The sequence below is a fragment of the Corvus hawaiiensis genome, chromosome 15 (genome assembly GCF_020740725.1).
Source record: "Corvus hawaiiensis isolate bCorHaw1 chromosome 15, bCorHaw1.pri.cur, whole genome shotgun sequence".
Lineage (NCBI taxonomy): Eukaryota > Metazoa > Chordata > Aves > Passeriformes > Corvidae > Corvus > Corvus hawaiiensis.
In genome coordinates this window covers 1,552,501-1,571,796 of record NC_063227.1, presented here as the reverse complement: position 1 = coordinate 1,571,796, position 19,296 = coordinate 1,552,501, and the positions used below count along the sequence as shown (strand labels likewise).

At 46.3% G+C, this 19,296-nt stretch overlaps 1 protein-coding gene across 1 annotated transcript in view; it reads left to right on the top strand.

The window, feature by feature from the left end:
- The first annotated feature begins 8,431 nt into the window (after window positions 1-8,431).
- Window positions 8,432-19,296, top strand: part of ADRA1B (adrenoceptor alpha 1B) — an 11,875-nt gene continuing 1,010 nt past the window's right edge. Inside the window, exon 1 of the mRNA XM_048320236.1 lies at window positions 8,432-9,804. Coding sequence (XP_048176193.1) covers window positions 8,838-9,804 — 967 coding nt within the window. The 5' untranslated portion in view covers window positions 8,432-8,837. The remainder of the gene's footprint in view (window positions 9,805-19,296) is intronic.

Sequence of the window (19,296 nt, the reverse complement as noted above, 5' to 3'; positions counted from 1 at the left end):
CAGGAGAGTGGTGCCAGAGTGACGGACAAGTGCAATGACTTCATCTGGCATCACTGACTTGGGAGCAGTCATTGCCTTCCCGGGCTGTTGTTCCTGATGGAAATGTGTGGTGCTGGAGTCACCAACGTCACTCTTAATTGCAATAAATATCAACCTAATGGGCTTGGAATGGACAAAGTGTGCGCAAGCACTGCTTGGTGGGGACACAAATTATCCAAGCAACCCCCTCACATCTCAGCTCAGCCACAGATGATTCCTAAAGGACAATTTCCTGTTTGTTTGAAACGTGTATTTTATATCATTAAAAAACGCAGGGACCAGAAATCATTGGCAACATCTGAAACCATGAGAGTGCTCTTAAGTGTCTCATCCTTCTTTGTAACTGCAATGCACCACAGCCATTGGGGCATCCAGCTTTTCCAAAGGCCTCCCATGGATTGTCCCTCAATACTCCCGACAGATCCGTGCAAGCTACACTCACGGAGCTCTCGGGTGTTTCTCTGCCCTTTCCCTGGACACAGCTACTCAGAGTACTCCAGCATTTAGCTCTTTTCACCCCAGATTACGAAGATGATGGGGTTTCCTCCAGGACAGGTGGTTTTGGCTGGACACGGATCATGCACTGCCCGCTGCTGGTGGGGAGCAGCTCCTGGAATGATCCTGCAAACACTCTCTGGAAATGCAGCTATTCCTGACGGGTCAGAACTGCTGCCTTTAGCTCACCTTTATTTCTGACTCATGGTGACTTCTGACAAGAATAACTCTTGGAACGAGCGTGTAGAAAATGTACATTCCCTCAAAATCCTTCTCATTATCTCAGTTAGACAAAGGCCTGGAGCATCTGCAGCACTGCTGGGCTTTGCTCTTGGCAAAGATTCCCAGAGTGGACACTCGGGAGGTTACAGGAAACCTTTCCAGGAAAAGGCCCTTCCTTCTCTGGGGTGCCTGGATCCCAGCCCTGTGGTTTATGTGGGAAATGACAAATCCATGGCTGCCTTTGATGGATCCAGCCCTGGGAGCACTCGGAGCTGCTCCCGACCCACACAATCCCTGCAGCTCAGGGGCCACCTCAGCCCAGATCCCAGGAGCTGCTCACACCCTCTGGAGCTCCTAAATCCCAGAACCCAAAACGAATACTCAGGCTGCACCTGCCAGGGCAGTCAAATCATCCCAGCGAGACCTGCAAAGGTGCTCTGCATTTTCTTCCTTCTCTCCTTTGCCATATCCCGGGACCAGGAGATTTCCCTGGCGTGAGCCCTGCTGTGATTCCAGACCCAGCTGCGCTCTCGGGCTCTGTGCTCCCACATGGAAAAGCAGCAGCCACATCTCCCACATCCCTCTGGTAAAGCTCAGGAATATGGGAAGCAGCAGGGATCAATTTAGTTCCACCAAATAAAGCTCTTCCCATTGTTCCCCTACCCTGCTCTCCACTATGGCACAGTGCAGTTCGCTTTCATACCTAATGCACATTTAATTAGAATTAAATAGAATTAGGTCTCTCCCAGTTGCTTAAATAGTTGATATAATTATTCCAGATCTTGACAGGAGAAAGAGAGAAACAGATGTTTTCTCTCACCTGATTTTTCTCTGGAGAAATAAAGGCTGCTTATAGATTTTTATGGCTTCTCACAAGAACAAAATATGGGGAAAATAACAGATTCATGAATATTTAACATTAATTCAAAGAAGAGTTCAGTGTTCATTTAGCAGAAAATACAAGGCAAACTAATTCTTTTCTTTGAAGTTCTCACAGTTCCACCTGTAGTTTGCGTTTTGGCTACTGAGAGTTCAACTGATGCACAGAGGGTAGCACTGAAAAAATTCATTTAAATTTTGAATTGAAAAGGAAAAATTAATTTGTTTCTCTCTCACACTCATCTCTAAAAGATGGAGTAGCATGTGCTTCTTTAATTTGCTCTGAGGAGTGTGAAACCACTAATGCATAATTTAAAGTGTGACGAGGTGTTTGTGCATTCAAACTCTGCTGTGAAGGAGGAGCAGCAGCAACACTTCAACCCCTGGATCACAAGCTGAGTGTTAGTAACGAGAAAAGGGAATATTCTGGTTCACTCCTCAACAGGAGGGTCCAGATTCCCTTGGAAGAAAAGACACAAAAGGGGCATTTTCTCTCCCGAAGTTCCGGACTTTGGGATCGTGCAAAATTCCCTCTCGCACTTGGATTTACAGCTTTAAGGACTGGCACATTGGAAGATCTGACAGAAGTCACTGTCCTGGTTCTTTTTTGCTTTATTTTCCCAAAAGTTCTTTCTTTCATTCCCTTCCTGCACAGCAAAGAGCTCCTCTTTGTCCTTTGCTTCCTTATTATCCTGATGTTTTCAACCCTGCACCAAAAGCAGCTTTCTGTCCATTTGCAATCCTTCTCCAAGGAATTCTGCCCTTTAGCATTATTATTTTTACTGCAAGGAGTTCAGCAAAGGAATGACTGGGTAATTATTGAGCTAGGAAGGAGGAATACAAATTTCCAACTTCTCTGGGAGCAGAGAAGCAGCGAGACAGAGAGTTTAGACTTTCTTCTCCTCAGAGATACCCATATTTTAACAAAACTAGGCGTCAAAATTACTTCAAGGGTAGAAAAACTGTTTAATTCCAGTAAAGATACCCTGAAGTACATCTAAATACAGATTTATTGAAAGGAACAGATAAATTAGATGATAGATGGACATCAGTCTCACTGAATGAAGATCTTGGCCCATATTTTAAGGCCTGTGTTATTGCAAATATAAAAGTCAGTCCCTGCCTCTCCCAGGCATTTTCATCAAGGCAAAACATCAGCACGGGGTCATACATCACCCCTGCAAGATGAATTCCATGTTCATCAGCACTGAGGCCCCAGCCACTCACTGGCAATAAGATATTTATGCTGCAATTGCAAGTTCTAAATGTCATAAACCTGAAATTAAGTACTATGCACACCCTGAGCAGAGCTTGGTGACGTGGAGAGAGGTGGAAAATAAGTTTATGTTGTTGTTTTTTTTTTTTTTAAGGAAATATTGGTCTTTCTCACAAATGTCCAACCTAGAAAATGAAAGCTGAAATTTAAATGTCCCAGGACTTTGGGACCCAAATTGCTCTGATCTGTTAGAGACAGAATAAACCATTTGGATAATTAAAGAGAAAGCTGTCATTGGTACAGAAATAATCCTAGTGCACAGATCAGGGGGGACTTTCCAGAAGTTTCTAAGGTATTGTGGCACTTAAAGATGAAGGTGAAAACTCTCAGGACAGCAGAATTCCCACTCAGCCCAGACAGCTCTGAAAAATCCCTTTCCCAGCCACATTTCTGTTGTGTTACAAATATTACTCTGGGCTGGGTACCTCATTCTTAGAGTGAAGAAATGACTGAGAAGGAGGCACAGAAATGAGATTAATTACTTGTGACAGCATGAGGAGCTTTATCCAGCCTGAATTTACCTCCAAGTTTATTTCCTGAGGTGTGGAGATTTATAACACTGTGGTGACCTCAGGCAGCTTGTCAGGGCTCGTGTCATCAGCCACAAAAACCTCTGATCTGCTCCTAATCTTGCTCGGCCCTTGGCACAATGTTGGTTTCCAAGAGTGAGTACCAAGAGCTTGGTGCTGTGTTTAAAATGGTTTTCTTTTTTCAGCATTTCATTCCTGCCCTTTTCATCTCAGGTTAAATATTTTCCATGAAGTTTAACGTATTTAATATAAATAAATATACCCAGCCATGTGCCTTTTTTAAAAAGACTGGACAATCTGTATTAATTTGAATTTCTAGGGTCTAGAACAGAGAGATTAAAACCTCAAGTTTATTCCATTGTAATTCTATCCCAAAAGAGGCAAGTTCTGAAATGGCTGAAATGTGGAGCAAAGGAAAGGATCCTTCCAGGAGAGCCTGGTGTCCCCTCCCGCCTTTCCACCACAATTCAGTTGTTTTACCTCTCCTGGTTCCCTTAACTTCCCTTAAGTTTGGATTGAAATTCTGAAAGATTGCACAAAGAGTTCCCTGGGTTTGGATCATCCCCACGTGGGATCAGGCAGAAATGCTCTTTCCTCAGGGCAGTTAGGCAGAGCTTTAGGAGGGATTTGCACTTCCTTTGGCCAGCTCCTGGCCAGGCTGTGGCGTTTGGGGCAGCCAGGGCAAGCAGCAAAAGGACAGGCAGGAGCTGACCCCTCTCCTTAAGGCAGGGACACGCTTTCACCAAATACTGATTTTCCTACCCCACCTGAACGCACAGTCCATTGCTGGCATCATCCTCACAAAGCCTCTGAGATAAGGCCTCTATCAGTAACTGCTTAATTACTGATAAATTTTAGGAGTTTCCAGCACAGCTCGCTCTGACAGAAATGCACAGTGAGAAAAAACACGGTCTAGTGTGGGCAATGGGCCTGCAAAACCTAAGGGAGAGGATTTAAGAGCCAGTGACAGCATAAAAATAATTGTATTTTAGTTAATTTTACCAGAAAATTCTCTTTAAATCCTATTGACATAAAAATGACAAGCACTGAGTAACTACAGAAAAAAAGATTATTCCAAATTGCAAGTGTGTGCAATCCTGTTTTGGCAAATTCCAGCTAATAACCTTGGCTGTTAATACAAACCTGGGAGATATTTCCCTTGCTCTGAAAATAAACCCACAAGGCTTTAAATATCACCATTGGACAACTGCAAATTAGCATTTTAAATGTATTTTTTCTCTTCTCATCATGGAAATTTCCTTTCCTGGGGTTCAGGGTTTGTGTGTTCCAAGCAAATGTGTTGCTGCTTAACCACGAAATGTAAGGGAACCGTAATCCGGTCTATTTCCAATGTCTTTGGGAAGATTTTACAATTCTGGCTAAGCCAAAGAGGTTTTCCACGAAGGACCAAGTCCTGCCCATTAGCAGGAATGGAAATGAAGGAAGTACATTTTGTGGATCACACTGTCCATGATTTTTAGTGATTTCCAGAAGAAAGACTTCAGGAAGGAGCCTTGTACAACTGTGCAATGGTACAGTACCAACATTATCGCCGGTAATTAATAAAATAAGCAATAATTAGGTGCAGCTCTGTAGACAACTCTGAAGTTTCTATCAAAAGCAGACAAATTTCATCTTTTTATCAGTGCATTTTTAAGGACCCTCTCTACAGAGAATCTCTGTTTTGAACATAACCTAGAGCCAAACACTCGCATGTTCTCAGAGCTGCAGATATAATTATTCATCACAGGAATCTAAACACCCACCCACAATCACACAAAAAACCTTCCCCAAGCCCAGCTCTTCACTCCACTTCTTGGTAATGCTTTAATATCAGAGCAAACAGCAGAGAAGTGAGATGGAAACACTCAAGAGGGATTATATAAATCTGCAAGGAGATATTCTCATTTAAATCCTGGATCAGCTCACCCCCCCATGCCCAACTAGGAGCAGCGTTGCAAAAGTGCTCTGGGAGTGTCTCTGCTGGGTCCCAAGATCAGATCCAAATGCCAGCACGTATTTTAAGATCCCTTTGCAAATGAGGAAAAGGAACACAGCTCCTTACAAAGCTGAGCCATGCAAAAGGGCTCCTCTTGAAGGAGTAATTGAAAAATGACTCTGGGAGCATTATTGGAGTATTATTGACTAGAATCTTTAGGCTATTAAATTCGCTTTTTCATTGAAAACTAAGATTCATCTGAACGAAAATAACTCTGCCATGAATCCTATCTACACTTCTCTGAGCAGGTGTCTTTGGCTGGCTCCAAGTGGCACCTTAAACCTGGCAGAAAAAGTCGCCATTTCTCACAGTCCCTATTCCATCCCTCATCCCGAGGCAGGTAAAGAGTTAATGCTCATGTCTGAGTTTCAATACATTTGGTTCTCTTACAGCACCTGCTGCTGAAGATCTCAGAGCAATTTGTGAACATTCATCAGCTCAGGCTCAAGATTATTCAAGCAGTTTGTTTTTGCACAGCCTGGTAAACAGGGCTGTGAGAACACAGCAGACTCCTCCAGGGGCTGCGGGAGATGAGCCACAGCTTTGAGTTCCTTTGACCCCTGGAATGGGATTTTTCTGTCTGCTCTTCACCCAGAGGGGCACAGAAAGCAGCACCAGGAAGGGAAGCAGACTGGTCCCAGTACTGAGCAAATGTTTTAGTACAGCCATGACCAGTCAGGATCCGTTCCCTTCCCTCTGCCCTTTCCTCTGCCGTGGGCACCGTGTCCCGGAACCAGCTGACTCCTTCAGTGGCTGCTGGAAGGCTGTTGGAAGTTCTGGTTCCTTGGGACTACAGAGTCTGCTTGGAGTGTGCCCAAAGCCAGGCAGCAGTTTCAGGCCGCTCTGTCACCCTTGGCAGGCTGGGCATGTCCCACACGATGCCAGCTGAAAACCGGAGCGGAGCAGTTCACACCCTCACAGAGCTTTTCTTATCCAACCTCTCCACATTCTGCAGTGATCAAATTTTCTTACGTGCCAAAGGCTGTAGCAGGGTTATGTCTGGATCTAATGTTCCAATCAAACTACTTTTAATCGGTGTAGCTCAACCCCCGTGAGAGGGAGGATGCAGTGACCCTGCGCCACGACTGCACTGAGGGTGGCACCAGGTCACTCCCTGGCCAGGCAGAGCTGTGACCCCAGGACAGAGCCCCCAGCCTGAGGAATTCACAGCTAAAACACAGAAACAAAGTCAGAAATCACAAACAGAACTGAGAGTGGAGTCCAGCAGGAGCTGTGAGTGTGAAGGATGAATGCCCCAAGTCCCAGCTGCTGCCTGCCTTTAGCAGCACCGAAAACTCTGCTGTGGCCAGGGCAGGGGGAGAAAAGCTGAGGTGAAGTTCATAAATCCAGTGTTTGTTCCTCTCCCCTTCACTGACTCCATGACATCATCTTGTCATTCTTGTGAACGTTTCAAAGGGAAGTTTTTGAACAACAAAGCTTTGCCACAGCCCTGCTGCTGGGAAGGGCCACACCAACATCTGCCCTGCACTCCCTGAGTGAAATTCAACTTTTGTTTACATGGTTTGTCCTCAAAACCAGCAGTCAGCTGCAAGTCTCAGCCATAGCTGCCTTATTAAATATGAAGCTTTTATTTTAAACACAGTACATTTTGTAACAGGAAAATCAATACAGAGTAACCCGGAGTACAGCAGACAACAGCTGTGGGACGTAATCTGACGACAGAAAGTTGGGAACAGGATTTTGGCAGTTTTATGTTCAGCAAATCTCTATCTCTCACTTTTTGTTTTTCATGGCACTGAGCTCTAAAGTTCTGAGATTTCTCCCCAAAGCTTCACAAGATGAAGAAACCAAGAAACCACTGCTTTCAACATTAAAGGCTATTATCTAAAAAACAATCAGCTGTTACTTATATTTTGCTTTATAGGCTACTGTAAGAGGATGACTTTTCCCTGAGCTATGATGAATTAACAACAGCCTCAATGACCTCAGAGCCTTGAGTAAAGACTCAGGAAGATATTTCAGCATCAAGAGTACTAAAGGTAAAGTATTTCCTAAAGTAAATCCTTTTCTTTGCCTTCCCTTGGGCTGTGGGCTGGGGTGCTTAGCTCTGCTCAGGGCTGGGATGCAAAATAAACTGTGCTTGGAAAAGTTACAGAGGTGGAAAAGAAGAAATGAAGCCACAGATGTGCCCGGTAGAGGAGTACAGAACAACATCAAGATCTTGCTGATCTGTTACAGTTTTATTCTATTAACAGAATTTTTATAGTTAGAAACAAACTTTATGCCACCATTGAATATTGAATAGTAACACTGAATAATGAATAGTACAAATACACCAGGGATTTTTGGAACCAAGCTACTTGTCCTTAGGAGATGATTAGCTCTCTAAAATGATATGTGACTCACAAAATAAACTCCAATATATTTCCTTAATGGGCAAAAGGGCAACAGATCATTTTGTCCCGAAATTGCTTTTTTCACCACGCCCCACCAAAGATATTTTTTCTCAGATAATGCAACTGGTTTTTTACAGGTTTGCACTGCAGGTTCCCTGTGGCAAACGCTAAGTTAAGACCACGATGCTCCCCCGATGTCGCCCGGCCGGCATTGCCCTCTAGTGCTGTCCCCTCACTCACTGCTGTCCCCTCACTCTCTGCTGTCCCCTCACTCACTGCTGCCCCTGCACCGCCACCGCAGGGTCACCGCACCGCCACGGCGCTGTCCCAGACAGCCACCGCACTGTCCCCGCACTGTCCCCGCACTGTCCCCGCACTGTCCCCGCACTGTTCCCGCACTGTTCCCGCGCTATCCCCGCACTGTCCCCGCACAGCCACCGCATTGTCCCCGCACAGCCACAGCACCGACAGCCACAGCACTGTCCCCGCACCGCCACCGCAGGGTCACCGCACTGTCCCCGCACCGCACTGTCCCACCTCCCCTGGCCGCGCAGGGACCCGGGGCCATCCCTCTGTCCCCCTGTCCCCCTGTCCCCCGGTCCCTCTGTCCCCCTGCCCCCTGTCCCTCTGTCCCTCTGTCCCCCTGTCCCCCTGTCCCTCTGTCCCTCTGTCCCCCGGTCCCTCCGCCTCCGGCGCGGCCGCTCCGGGCGCAGCGCTGAGCCCGCCCCGCGTGTCAGGCACGGCAGCAGCGCAGCTCCCCCGGCTCCGGGCAGGATTCCTGCTGCTGCTGCTGCTGCTGCTGCTTCCAGCGGCTCCGCATGGGAAATGAAGGAACCTGGAGCAGCCGCGTGTTGGTGACTCCGGCTGCCCCGGGCTGCCCGGGACCCCGGGCTGGGCAGGTTCCCCGAGCTGGGGCTGCGGCTCTCCGGGGACATGAATTCTCCTCCTGTCACTGCCCGGGGCTCTGCAACCACTTCACGGGTCCAGAGATGACTTTGAGCTGACTCGGCGAGGGACACAACGCCAGCTGGCTATGGAGGATGGTTTTTAAGATGAATACCCACCTTGATGATAAATCCAACACATCAATACCGGGATATTTCAAAGGCTCTGCACTAAATTATGGCAATTTTTCTGCAAACAACTCCAACGCGACCGGAAGCAACCTGGATTCACCTGCCTTGGCCACCAGCAGGGCGATCATTGTGGGGCTGATCCTCGGTGCCTTTATTCTCTTTGCTATCATAGGAAATATCCTGGTAATTCTCTCAGTGGCTTGCAACAGACATTTAAGAATCCCTACGAACTATTTCATCATTAACCTGGCCATAGCAGACCTGCTGCTGAGTTTCACTGTCCTGCCGTTCTCTGCCACGCTGGAGGTGCTTGGCTACTGGGCTTTGGGGAGGATATTCTGTGACATCTGGGCAGCAGTGGATGTGCTGTGCTGCACAGCCTCGATTTTGAGTCTGTGTGCGATTTCCATAGACAGGTACATCGGGGTGCGTTACTCCCTGCAGTACCCCACGCTGGTCACGAGGAGAAGGGCGATTTTGGCTCTCCTGGGTGTCTGGGTCCTGTCCATGGTGATTTCCATCGGGCCTCTGCTGGGCTGGAAGGAGCCGGCCCCGCAGGACGACAGGGAGTGCCGGATCACCGAGGAGCCCTTCTATGCTCTCTTCTCCTCCCTGGGCTCCTTTTACATCCCTCTAATCGTCATCCTCGTGATGTACTGCCGGGTCTACATCGTGGCCAAAAGGACTACCAGGAACCTGGAAGCTGGGGTGATGAAAGAAATGTCCAACTCCAAGGAGCTGACCTTACGGATTCATTACAAGCACGAGGACACGCTAAACAACACCAAATCCAAGGGTCACAATCCCAGGAACTCCTTAGCTTTCAAACTTTTAAAATTCTCCAGAGAAAAGAAGGCGGCCAAGACGTTGGGAATTGTGGTTGGCATGTTTATCCTGTGCTGGCTCCCCTTCTTCATTGTGCTACCACTGGGTGAGTTGGGAACCAGGGATTGCCAGGGCAGCGGTCGGGGTGGGTTTGTTGGATCCTACAGGAATCTCATGGAAAGGGATCAGATGGATGAGAAGGAGATCCTGTTGGGAGAGCTGCAGTGAGCAGATGAAAGGAAGGGAGTGAAAGGAAGGGAACTCCTGATGTGCAAAGAGTCACACTGGAACTGTGGGAAGTGTGCAGCTGCACAAAGCTGCTCACCTGGAGTCCTCGGGGCCTGTGTCACCCCAGGGGACAATATCTCCAGGGTTCATATCTTAAATCCCCCTTTATGATGTTCATTTGAATTGAATTAGGTGATTTTTAATTAGAAACATTGCCATAGGATGCTTTACCCCAAATCCTAGGTAAGACCAGAGAGCTGCAGCACTGCAGTGTTGGGGGCTCAGCTCACCGCCCCAGGTTTGGGATATAACACTGTAGGATTTTGGCATTATTAGGTGCCTTAACTGGAAATGAACTTCGTTAATTGTGAGGGACAAAACTCCCCTGAGCTTTGGGAGGCAGAGTAAGTTCTAGTTTTGAGTTCAGACGTTACTGAACAAATCCTAAAAGCAAAGACACGGAGATCCCACAGATCCCCACAGGAAGGTGCTCGTTGGTGTCAGGTCTCGGTTCAGGCGTTTTGGACACTGCCATGGGACCTTTTGGCAGCCACTTCATCCACTTTCAACTTTAAAATATTGCTGAAGCATTGATGTAGCCTTAACACATTGCTCAGTGTCCCCAAAGCTGTGTGAAATGTGCTTGGATTGTTTTTAATATCAGCACTACCTCTGAAGGGGAGTATCTCAAGATATTCAATTACCGAGCTCTCAGAAATATCTGTCCAAAATTCATTTCTCTGAGACAGTCTGGCAGCCTAATTATGGAAAGAGGTGGAGAATGAAAAGGGAGAAAAAGCCTTTATTAATGTTCTGTGTTTTTGTTTACTTAGTTACCCAACCAAAACATTTCTGATTGAGTGGTAAGCGAATATTTTTAGAAATTGTTCAAGAAAACTAAACTGAGTTCAGCAGCCTGGTCCTGGTGAAGTGTTATAAAACTGTAATTTCCGTGTAATATCATTTAGAGGAGAATCTTTACTGCTTCAGCTGCTGCAGGGCAACTTTGTCATCTCTAACTTATTATATTGCATTTTAAAACCTTTATGACTCAAGACATTTCCACCATACAGAGCAGTACTTGATTTGTTGCCAGTAGGCCGTGATCCCCTGAAAAAGCAGAGTCTCTCCTTGATTTTGAATTATTGAAGGGAAAACGCAGCTGTGAACACAGCAGCTCATGTGTGTGGGTGGCAGGAGCCAGGGACTGACACCCGCACCCAGCACAGATGTGGAGCAGCCCAGCAAAAACACAGGCACAGGGCAGGAGCAAAGGGAGACACGAACTAGTTTCCTGGAGAAGTGTCAGCTTCCCTTTGAGAAGTTATTTCAAAGCTCCTGGGCTCTCTGGGAGGTTTAGTGAGTGGCCGTTAAACCACCTGAGGGAGGATTTATTGCTTGCCAGGATATGATTTTTTTCTCCTGCACAAATTGTGCCGAGGCAGCAGAGGGGGACAGGCTGGAGCCTCCAGCACAGCACAGGGGCTGGCACAGGGGCTGGGGGCCAAACCCAGTGCTGGGGGCCAAACCCAGTGCTGGGGGCCAAACCCAGTGCTGGGGACCCCAGCCCACCCCAGCCCAGAGCTGTGACCCCAGGCCACCCCCCGGTGTGGGGACACTTGGCACTGCTGCAGGGATGAGCTCTCAGCAGTGCCCTGGGACAGCTGGAATCCTGTTCCTGTCAGAAACTCTCTGGCTAAAAAAGGGGGAGAGAGGGTATCCGTAGCATCCCATACAGTATGCAAATGCGTTTCCACAGTAGGTGTCTTCCCTTTGTTTTGCTGACTAGGAATAGGCTGGGTTTATTCCTTGTGCCTGACTTTTTTCTTTTTTAATATAAGATCCAGCACTGTCCAGCCCCCTGGATTTTTATCTCTGTGTAGCAATGCAGAGTCAATTAAAGATGTCAGGCGTGACTCAAGCATTGCTCATGAGAACAGGTGGGAAAAGTCCTTTTCCTGATGTGGACAGTGCAGCTGTTCTCAACTGCAGCAGAGGGGAAAGCAGTGGGGAAAGAATTCCTAAGGAGCTGTGAACTGCACTCTTCATACCAGGAATCTTTTCCTTTGTGTTTTGAAGATATAACATTCAGTGAAATGCTATTAAAAGCCCTTTAAAGAGCATCCAGTGGTATGAAATCGATTTCTGGGATAGGCAAACTGTAGAATCCAAAAGGTGCTGATGTTTTCCAAGCTCCCCATTGGTTCCTGGGCTGTCCAGCTGAGACACCTCCCATTCCTGCTAGGACAGGCTTCTTCCTCAGCTTCTCCTCCTCACACCTTCTGTTTGCCCCAGTAACCCAAATCACACCCTCACATCTGCATCATTGCTATTTCTATTTCTATTTCTATTTCTATTTCTATTTCTATTTCTATTTCTATTTCTATTTCTCTGCTCCCTGTTTCCCTCAGTAATTCAATGACTCTGCAGGAGGGTGTTGGCAGAGCAGCTCTGGATTTCTGTGGATCCAGCCACAAACCATTTGCCAAGCTGGTAAATGTTATCTCTGCAGCACCACAGCCCCAGGTCTGAACAAACCTCCTTAGATGTAGCAGAGTTTCCTTGGTGTTCTCAGCAATTCCATGAGTTTCCCCAGCAAAATTATTCTTCTTCTTCCAGCCTGGCATTTCAATTTATTCCACAGCTCCCCGTTTGATATTCCAGGCACAAGGTTATTCCATCAGGTGGCAGCTATGCCCTGGGAACAGCTGTGGTGCTGAAAGCAGGCAGATTGCTTAGAAAAATGAAAAGAAGTTATATCAACGTTTCCAGAGCAAAAATCCCGAGGCAAGCTCTGTATCCAGTGCAGACTGGAATTCCAGCCCTGACACCACAGGCACTGAGCAGCAGTAAATCCTCAGCACCAGGAATTACCCCAGTCAGGCCTGGAGCACTGAGCTGTGCTGTCTTCAGCACCTGAGGATGCAGAACTGGGAGTGAGAAATTTCTCATGTGAGAAGTTGGGGTATTGGATGTTCTTTCCAGCCAGCAGTGGAGCCACAGAACATCCTGGCTGCACACATTTATAAAAGCTCCCTGGCTGAGCAAAGTCATCCTGCCTCTCAAAATTATTTGTGATTCAACATAAGAAATAAACTAAAGACATACGTGTCTTTGAGACAACTTCTTGGGCCATAAATTCAGTGACTCAGCTTTGAGGAGTAAATATCTTGGTTTTTTAAAATAAATGTTTCTTTTCATCCCTTTCATACAAATTCTTCTTTAGGCAGCAGGACTACATTAAATATTCATTGCTGATAGATGATGAGTAAAAGAGATTCTTTTTATTTAAAGGCCAGAGCCCTGCAGAACTAAGGTAACACTCATTAAAACTCCCTCCTTCAAACAATGTTGGGTCCAATTTTATGCCAATGCCTTTGTTTAAAAAGTGAATGCAAAATGAAGGATTGTATAAGGAGAGGTTTAGGGTCACTCCTGTAAACTGAGATTTCAGAGCAGCCTTCCCAGACTTCTCCCAGACATTCCCAGGGGGAAAACTCGCCAGGCACTTAACCAGGGCACTTCCCCAGCCTGCTGCATAATTCCAGTGGAGATCAGAGCAGTATTCACTGCTCAGTTCGGAGCCTAATTTTCCCTGCTCCCACAAATCCTGGAGTCCATCCACTGAAGAAAAACAAAACTCTTGGACTGGCAGTGGGAGCAGGTCCCAAGAGCTCCAGGATGAAGATGGACCTGGTGAGACTATCATTATGGATTAAGCTTCTGAAACCTCTCTATAAAATAATAAAAAATAGCATAACAAATTCTACACACTGTAGGTCAGCCAGCACAAAATCATTCTTAAAATAAAATGTTATTTAAGTACAGAATGTAGATTTATGTTACATCAGGCCAGCCTCAGAATACCAAATTAGGCCCCTTGGTTTCCATGGGAAACACTCCCAGGCTTTAGGTCTGGTGCTGGCAGTGCCACTGAGCTCTGCTCTCTGCAGGGCTTTAGGCCTGGCTTATCTTCACCTCATCTGCCTCCTCTTCCCCTCCCTGGCCAGTCCAGCTCTCTAGGACTGATGACCTCGAGTTAATAATTGTAAAGAATTCAGATAAATTAATGAGATGTGGCAATCTAGCAGGTCAATCCTTGTGCAAAGTTCAGTTGACAGGAGACAGCAGGAACTGGACAATTAAACATCCTGAGGGCATTCACTGAGCAGCACAGAGTGTTTTGGCACGTGGGGAGCACCAGATTATTTTGGGATGATTCATTTTCCTACTGAAACAGCCTCCCTTAAGCCCTGGTTTAAGCCTTTGCTTTGCAAAGGGTATCAGTTAGCAGTCACTCACTGACTTCTGGGGTTTAGAACAGACACGTTATCAAAGTAGGGAAAACTGCACAAATTCCTGGGTAATTCCTCTGCAGGCTTTGGGTTTGTTTGTCAGAGGAACAAAGGGAAATCCTACAGGGGACACTGTTACAGAACCAGATACACAAAGCAATGCAGAAAAATGTACAAAGAAATCAAGCAGTGTTGACTCTTCAGCCCCAGGGATGGCAGCAGCTCCTGTGTCAGGTGGCCAGAGAGATCCAAGGAAAAAACATTCAGGACTGAGCCACTGGGCAGTGAGAGGGAATCTCAAAGGCAGGAGGGAAGGGAGAATTTCAGAGGAAATGCTGATTTTAGCAGGGCACTTGGACACGAGATCCTTGTGCCAGAGGGGTTTGCAAACACCTGAGAAGCTGCTCGGGTTGGTGTCGTGGGGACAGCACTGAGTAAAGTCACACCAATCCAGGTGGTCCTAAAGCACCGAGGCCAGAGCTCAGGGTCTCAGGTGCTTTGGGTGAAATGCCAGGAACAAAGAGCCAGGGAGGTTTTTCCTGTCTTTACTAAAACACTCCTGCATGACCCACGGCAAGGCTGAGAGCTGTTCTGATGGGCTTCCAGGTGAGCCCTAGAAACTGGAAAGCAGAAACCACCCATCTCTGAGGGCCAAGAGAGAAAACCTACCCTGGAAATTCATCCAGTACCTCTGTAACGGTGTAGCTGGAGCTATTTGCTACCAGCCATGGCCAAGACAGGTTGGCTCAGCTGTCAGGCAGGAGCAAGGAGGAAAGAAAACACCAGAGCATGTTCAGTAATTGCAGATATCTAAGTACAATAAATGAAATGTCAGCAGCCTCAGATTAGCTTTTCTAGACCCCCTTAATCAGCTAATCCTTTGCAAAACAAGGATAATCTTGGCTCGTGGGCTGTCTAGTCAGGAGCTGCTGGAGCCTGTAACTCTTTTGCACTAAATAATAACAACAGGAATGCTGTGTCTCTGTCCCTATGCGCTGTCAGCTTTAGAGACTGAACAAGATTCTGACCAAAACTGATCTTGGTTTTATCACATTTGTGTGGGCAGCACAGTTTAAACAGATGAGCTCTCCCAATGGTGTAAGTCACAAAGCTGATCTGGGCTGGGAGGTGGTGTCCAGGGCAGTCATTCTGTGATTAAATACAAGGCACTGTCCCTTCAGAAATCAAATGTAGCTGCTGTGCCTTGCAACTGCTTGTAATGCAAGGAGGTGTAGCAGCTCTGGGCTTTAGGAAAAGATCTGATCCCTGTCTGTACCTCCTTTAAGCCCTGGTTTTATTTTGGCCACTCCTGATAAGTTTCTATTTTTGGAGCCTTTCAAAAGCTCTCAAATTTGAATCATTGTGAATGAAGTTCATGCTGTTCTCATAGCAGTGATTTGTTCATCTGAAATATGAGGCAGTTGCTGTAAGTTGTCGTGCCTGGGACATAAATGCCTCACAACCAGGACACTTCGGAGCTCTGAGCAGCCTGGGATAGTGGAAGGTGTCCCTGCCCATGGCAGAGGGTGGCACTGGATGAGCTTTAAGGTTCCTTTAAACCAAAGCATTCCATGATTCCATGATATTCATAATGTACCTGTCACTACACTGGACAATGACAACTGCAACCCCACCAGATTTGTATGTTACTTGGTTACTTATCATTTATCCACTTTTCCTTTCATTTTCCTTATTGAAATTTATTCCGCTTATTTTGGATGCTCTCCCTATTTCTCAAGATCTTTTTTCACTGTTTTCCAGCTGTTTCCCCTGTTATCCTAACCCTCTTCTCCAGCAGCCCTGCAGTGCCTCCCAGTTTGACCAAACCTTAGTTTTATAACCACCCTCTGCACTTCATCATCTACTGTTTGTAAACATCTACTGTTTGGAGGTTTTTTCCTACATTAAATAAGTCCAGGGGAATGTAAACAAACACTGGATGCTGGAAGGGAAGAAATCAGGAGCTTTAGAAATCCAATTAGCTCTAAAACCTTGGCACGCTGGCTTGGCTGAGCCCGTGGTGAGAAGGGCTGCAGAAAGCTTAAACAAAAGGCAGCCACATCCTTTCAGCACATTCTAAACTCACAACAGCTCTTCTCAGGGGCAGATTATTGCTCCTGCAGGGAGGATTCTACTGGCTGTGCACACAGTGGATGTAACTCAGCTGGAACAGCAGCAGCTTCCAGGAGTTGTGGCTCCTGCAGGAATCACAGCGGGAACACCGAGGTTCCCAGCCTGGAAAGTCTCGTGCTGGTCACAGCACAAATCTGATCAATCACTTTGGCCAGGAAAAGTTCCATCATAAAGCAGATTCCTTGCACAGCAGCGGTCATTTCTGCACAGGCTGACTCCTGGGGGACAGATGGAGCTGGGGGTTGATGCTGGTGAAGTTCCCAGCTTTCCCTGTCTCAGAACTCAGCTGTTATCATTTGGTGTTTTGCAACACTTTCCCTCACCAGAGTGATTTTTAAAACCTTGGGATTTTCTCTTGAAAAGCTCAGATTTAACTCCAGTCAGGATGGCTCCAATCTGCCCCAAAATGAAGACTGGCCCTTGGATTGCCTTCCACGGGTACCTTTACCTGACTCTAAACTTCCAATCACTAATTACCAATTCTCTATTTGTATTTCATGGTGTGCAAACAAGAAGGTTTTGAAACATTTCATTTTCAACCTGTCATCAATAGAGAGCAGGAGTTTACATTTTGTGGCTCTTTAATCTTCACACAATGACAAAGCCATGCAGTGGATCTCCAGTTTCCCATCCGGAATATCCAGTGGCACTCAGAAAAGCCCTTATGTGACTCTGTTGTACCCTTGTATTGCAATAAATCCAGACGTTGGATTTGTTCCAGGAAACTGGAAAACAGCTCCACACTCCCTGCTAGGTGTGTTTTCATCTAAGCAAAACTGGATTTGGATGGTTATGAAATGCAATTCCTTTGTAAGGTACAGAAAACAGCACCTGACAGCCCCAAATTTGTCCATAGCGACTTTTTGTCCTTAAATCCAGGGAATTCACAGTACTCCTCCCCAGTTACTATCTAATCTATGTAACAAATTCTGAGCAGAACTGATCATTCCATGAGTAATTTATTACACTTAATTGATATCAAACCCACAATGCATTAAAAATGAATGTTTAATTAAAACCTCCTTCACTGAAGAGTTTTCCTTCATTAAGAGTACAATGATTAAGACATTCCAGATTTTCCTGCTGCCCACCTTGATATTTTAAGGACTCTTCCCAGGTCCACTAAAGTCCTTATGAGCCTTTACAAAGGGTTCCAAGGACTTCCTTGACTCCAGTGGACTCTGAATTTTGATGTCTCAGTGGCGCTCTGCCTCCATATTTTGCAGAATATGTAAGGAGAATTAACGTGGCAAATTGTTTCCCACAGTGTTCCCTAATTTCATTGAGGAGACTTGACTTTCTCTGTAATGAAGCATTTGTTATAAAGAACCAGTCAGACCCTAAATGAAATTAGTTCTTCCTAAATAAAATACTTCTTAATTCCTTTCCATGACATTTGCTCTTGCTCAGTGTATCTCTAAGCTCAACAGCTCCATCAAGCCTGGGGACTGTGAGAGAAAACTGATCAAGTTGATTTTCTGAATTATTTCCTGTTCTCCATTTGTGCTGTGTGAGAATCTCACTGGTGTCAGCGGTGCAGTGAGAGGGAGGATTGTGGTGCTGTGACTCATAAATCACAGAGTTAGTGCTGAGAAATAAAAGTGAGCAGACAATACACATCCCCTTGGAGCGAGGCTGCTCAACGTGGAACACCAGGAGAGCAATCACTTGGAGTAGGGAAATCCCTCTGGCCACCCCACCATGAATAAATCACTGAGGAGAGAACCACATGCAAATTTTCCAGGCATTTTGAAGAGCAATTTAAATCAGCACAGGGCAATATTTAATCTCTTTATCAGGCTGCAGTGGGGGAAGTGATTGGAGATTAGAGCAGGAAATATCAGTCTGGTGTTCAGAGTGTGTCCAGGAGGCTTTGCTTTAGCATTTTATCGAGGTATCAAAACAGCCCACACTTGTTCACTCCTGACAGGTTAAAATCTGGGATGTGGAGTGACAGGACCCTTCCTGGAGGCAGCAGCAGCCCAGAGCTGGCCCCACACACGATGTGCTGGCACCCCAGAGCTGTCACCCAGGAGCAGAGGAAGTGCTCTTGCATAGTTTTGAGGCCCCAGGCACGACCTCTGCGTTGCTGTGAGATGGGAACGGTGCCCAGAATCACATCCCGCCCCTCCACGGCGTCCTGACAGCCACCACTGACTCAGCTGCTTTCACAGCCCAGCACACCCAAAACCACTGCAGAGGAAAAGCCAGGCTGGAGTGTCGCCTTCCATTTGAAAAACTCACCAAATCTAACTCCAGTTCTTGTCAGAGGAATTCTCTCCTGAATCCCCACTCCTTGGTTACTTGAGCCAGACACAGAGGTGTTTTTCCAGATGGATAACTGATCCAGCTCAATGCCTGTTTGCCATAAAAATCCCATACATTCTTTTCTCCAGCCTCATTTGCTAAATTTATCTGATCAATTACCACTAAAAGCACAGGAAGTGGATTCCCCAGTGTGAGCTTTTCGTTTGAGCAGCCTCATCAGGGAAATTGTTTGGTTGTGAAGGGAAGGGGAAGTACTCACAAAATAACCTCTTGGTTTGGGTTACACCATTTTTATGAATGCCTGAGACAAGGGAAGTTCCACAATTCACTTCAGGTTTCGGGAGGTTTGTACTCTCTCAATAATCTGGATAAATGGAGGGGTGTTCAGCAGCTGCCAGAGGATGCATTAGAAGTTATAAGGTGCATCTGGAAATGCTCTTTTTGAGGGGCCTGGGAACATTTTTCTTCAAAAATGACCTTTGAAAGCTCTTTGAAGAAGACACAGCCTTATTCCTTGTGTGCCTCATGCAACAGCCTGGGCAAGGGAGGTTTGTCTGTCCCTGGGATCAGGAGATGTTCCTGCACCAGGTGTGGACCTATAAACACAAGAAATGCTTCTTATTTTTTCATCCTACATCAATGATGTGCTCCTTTAACTTTCAGATGGGAAACAC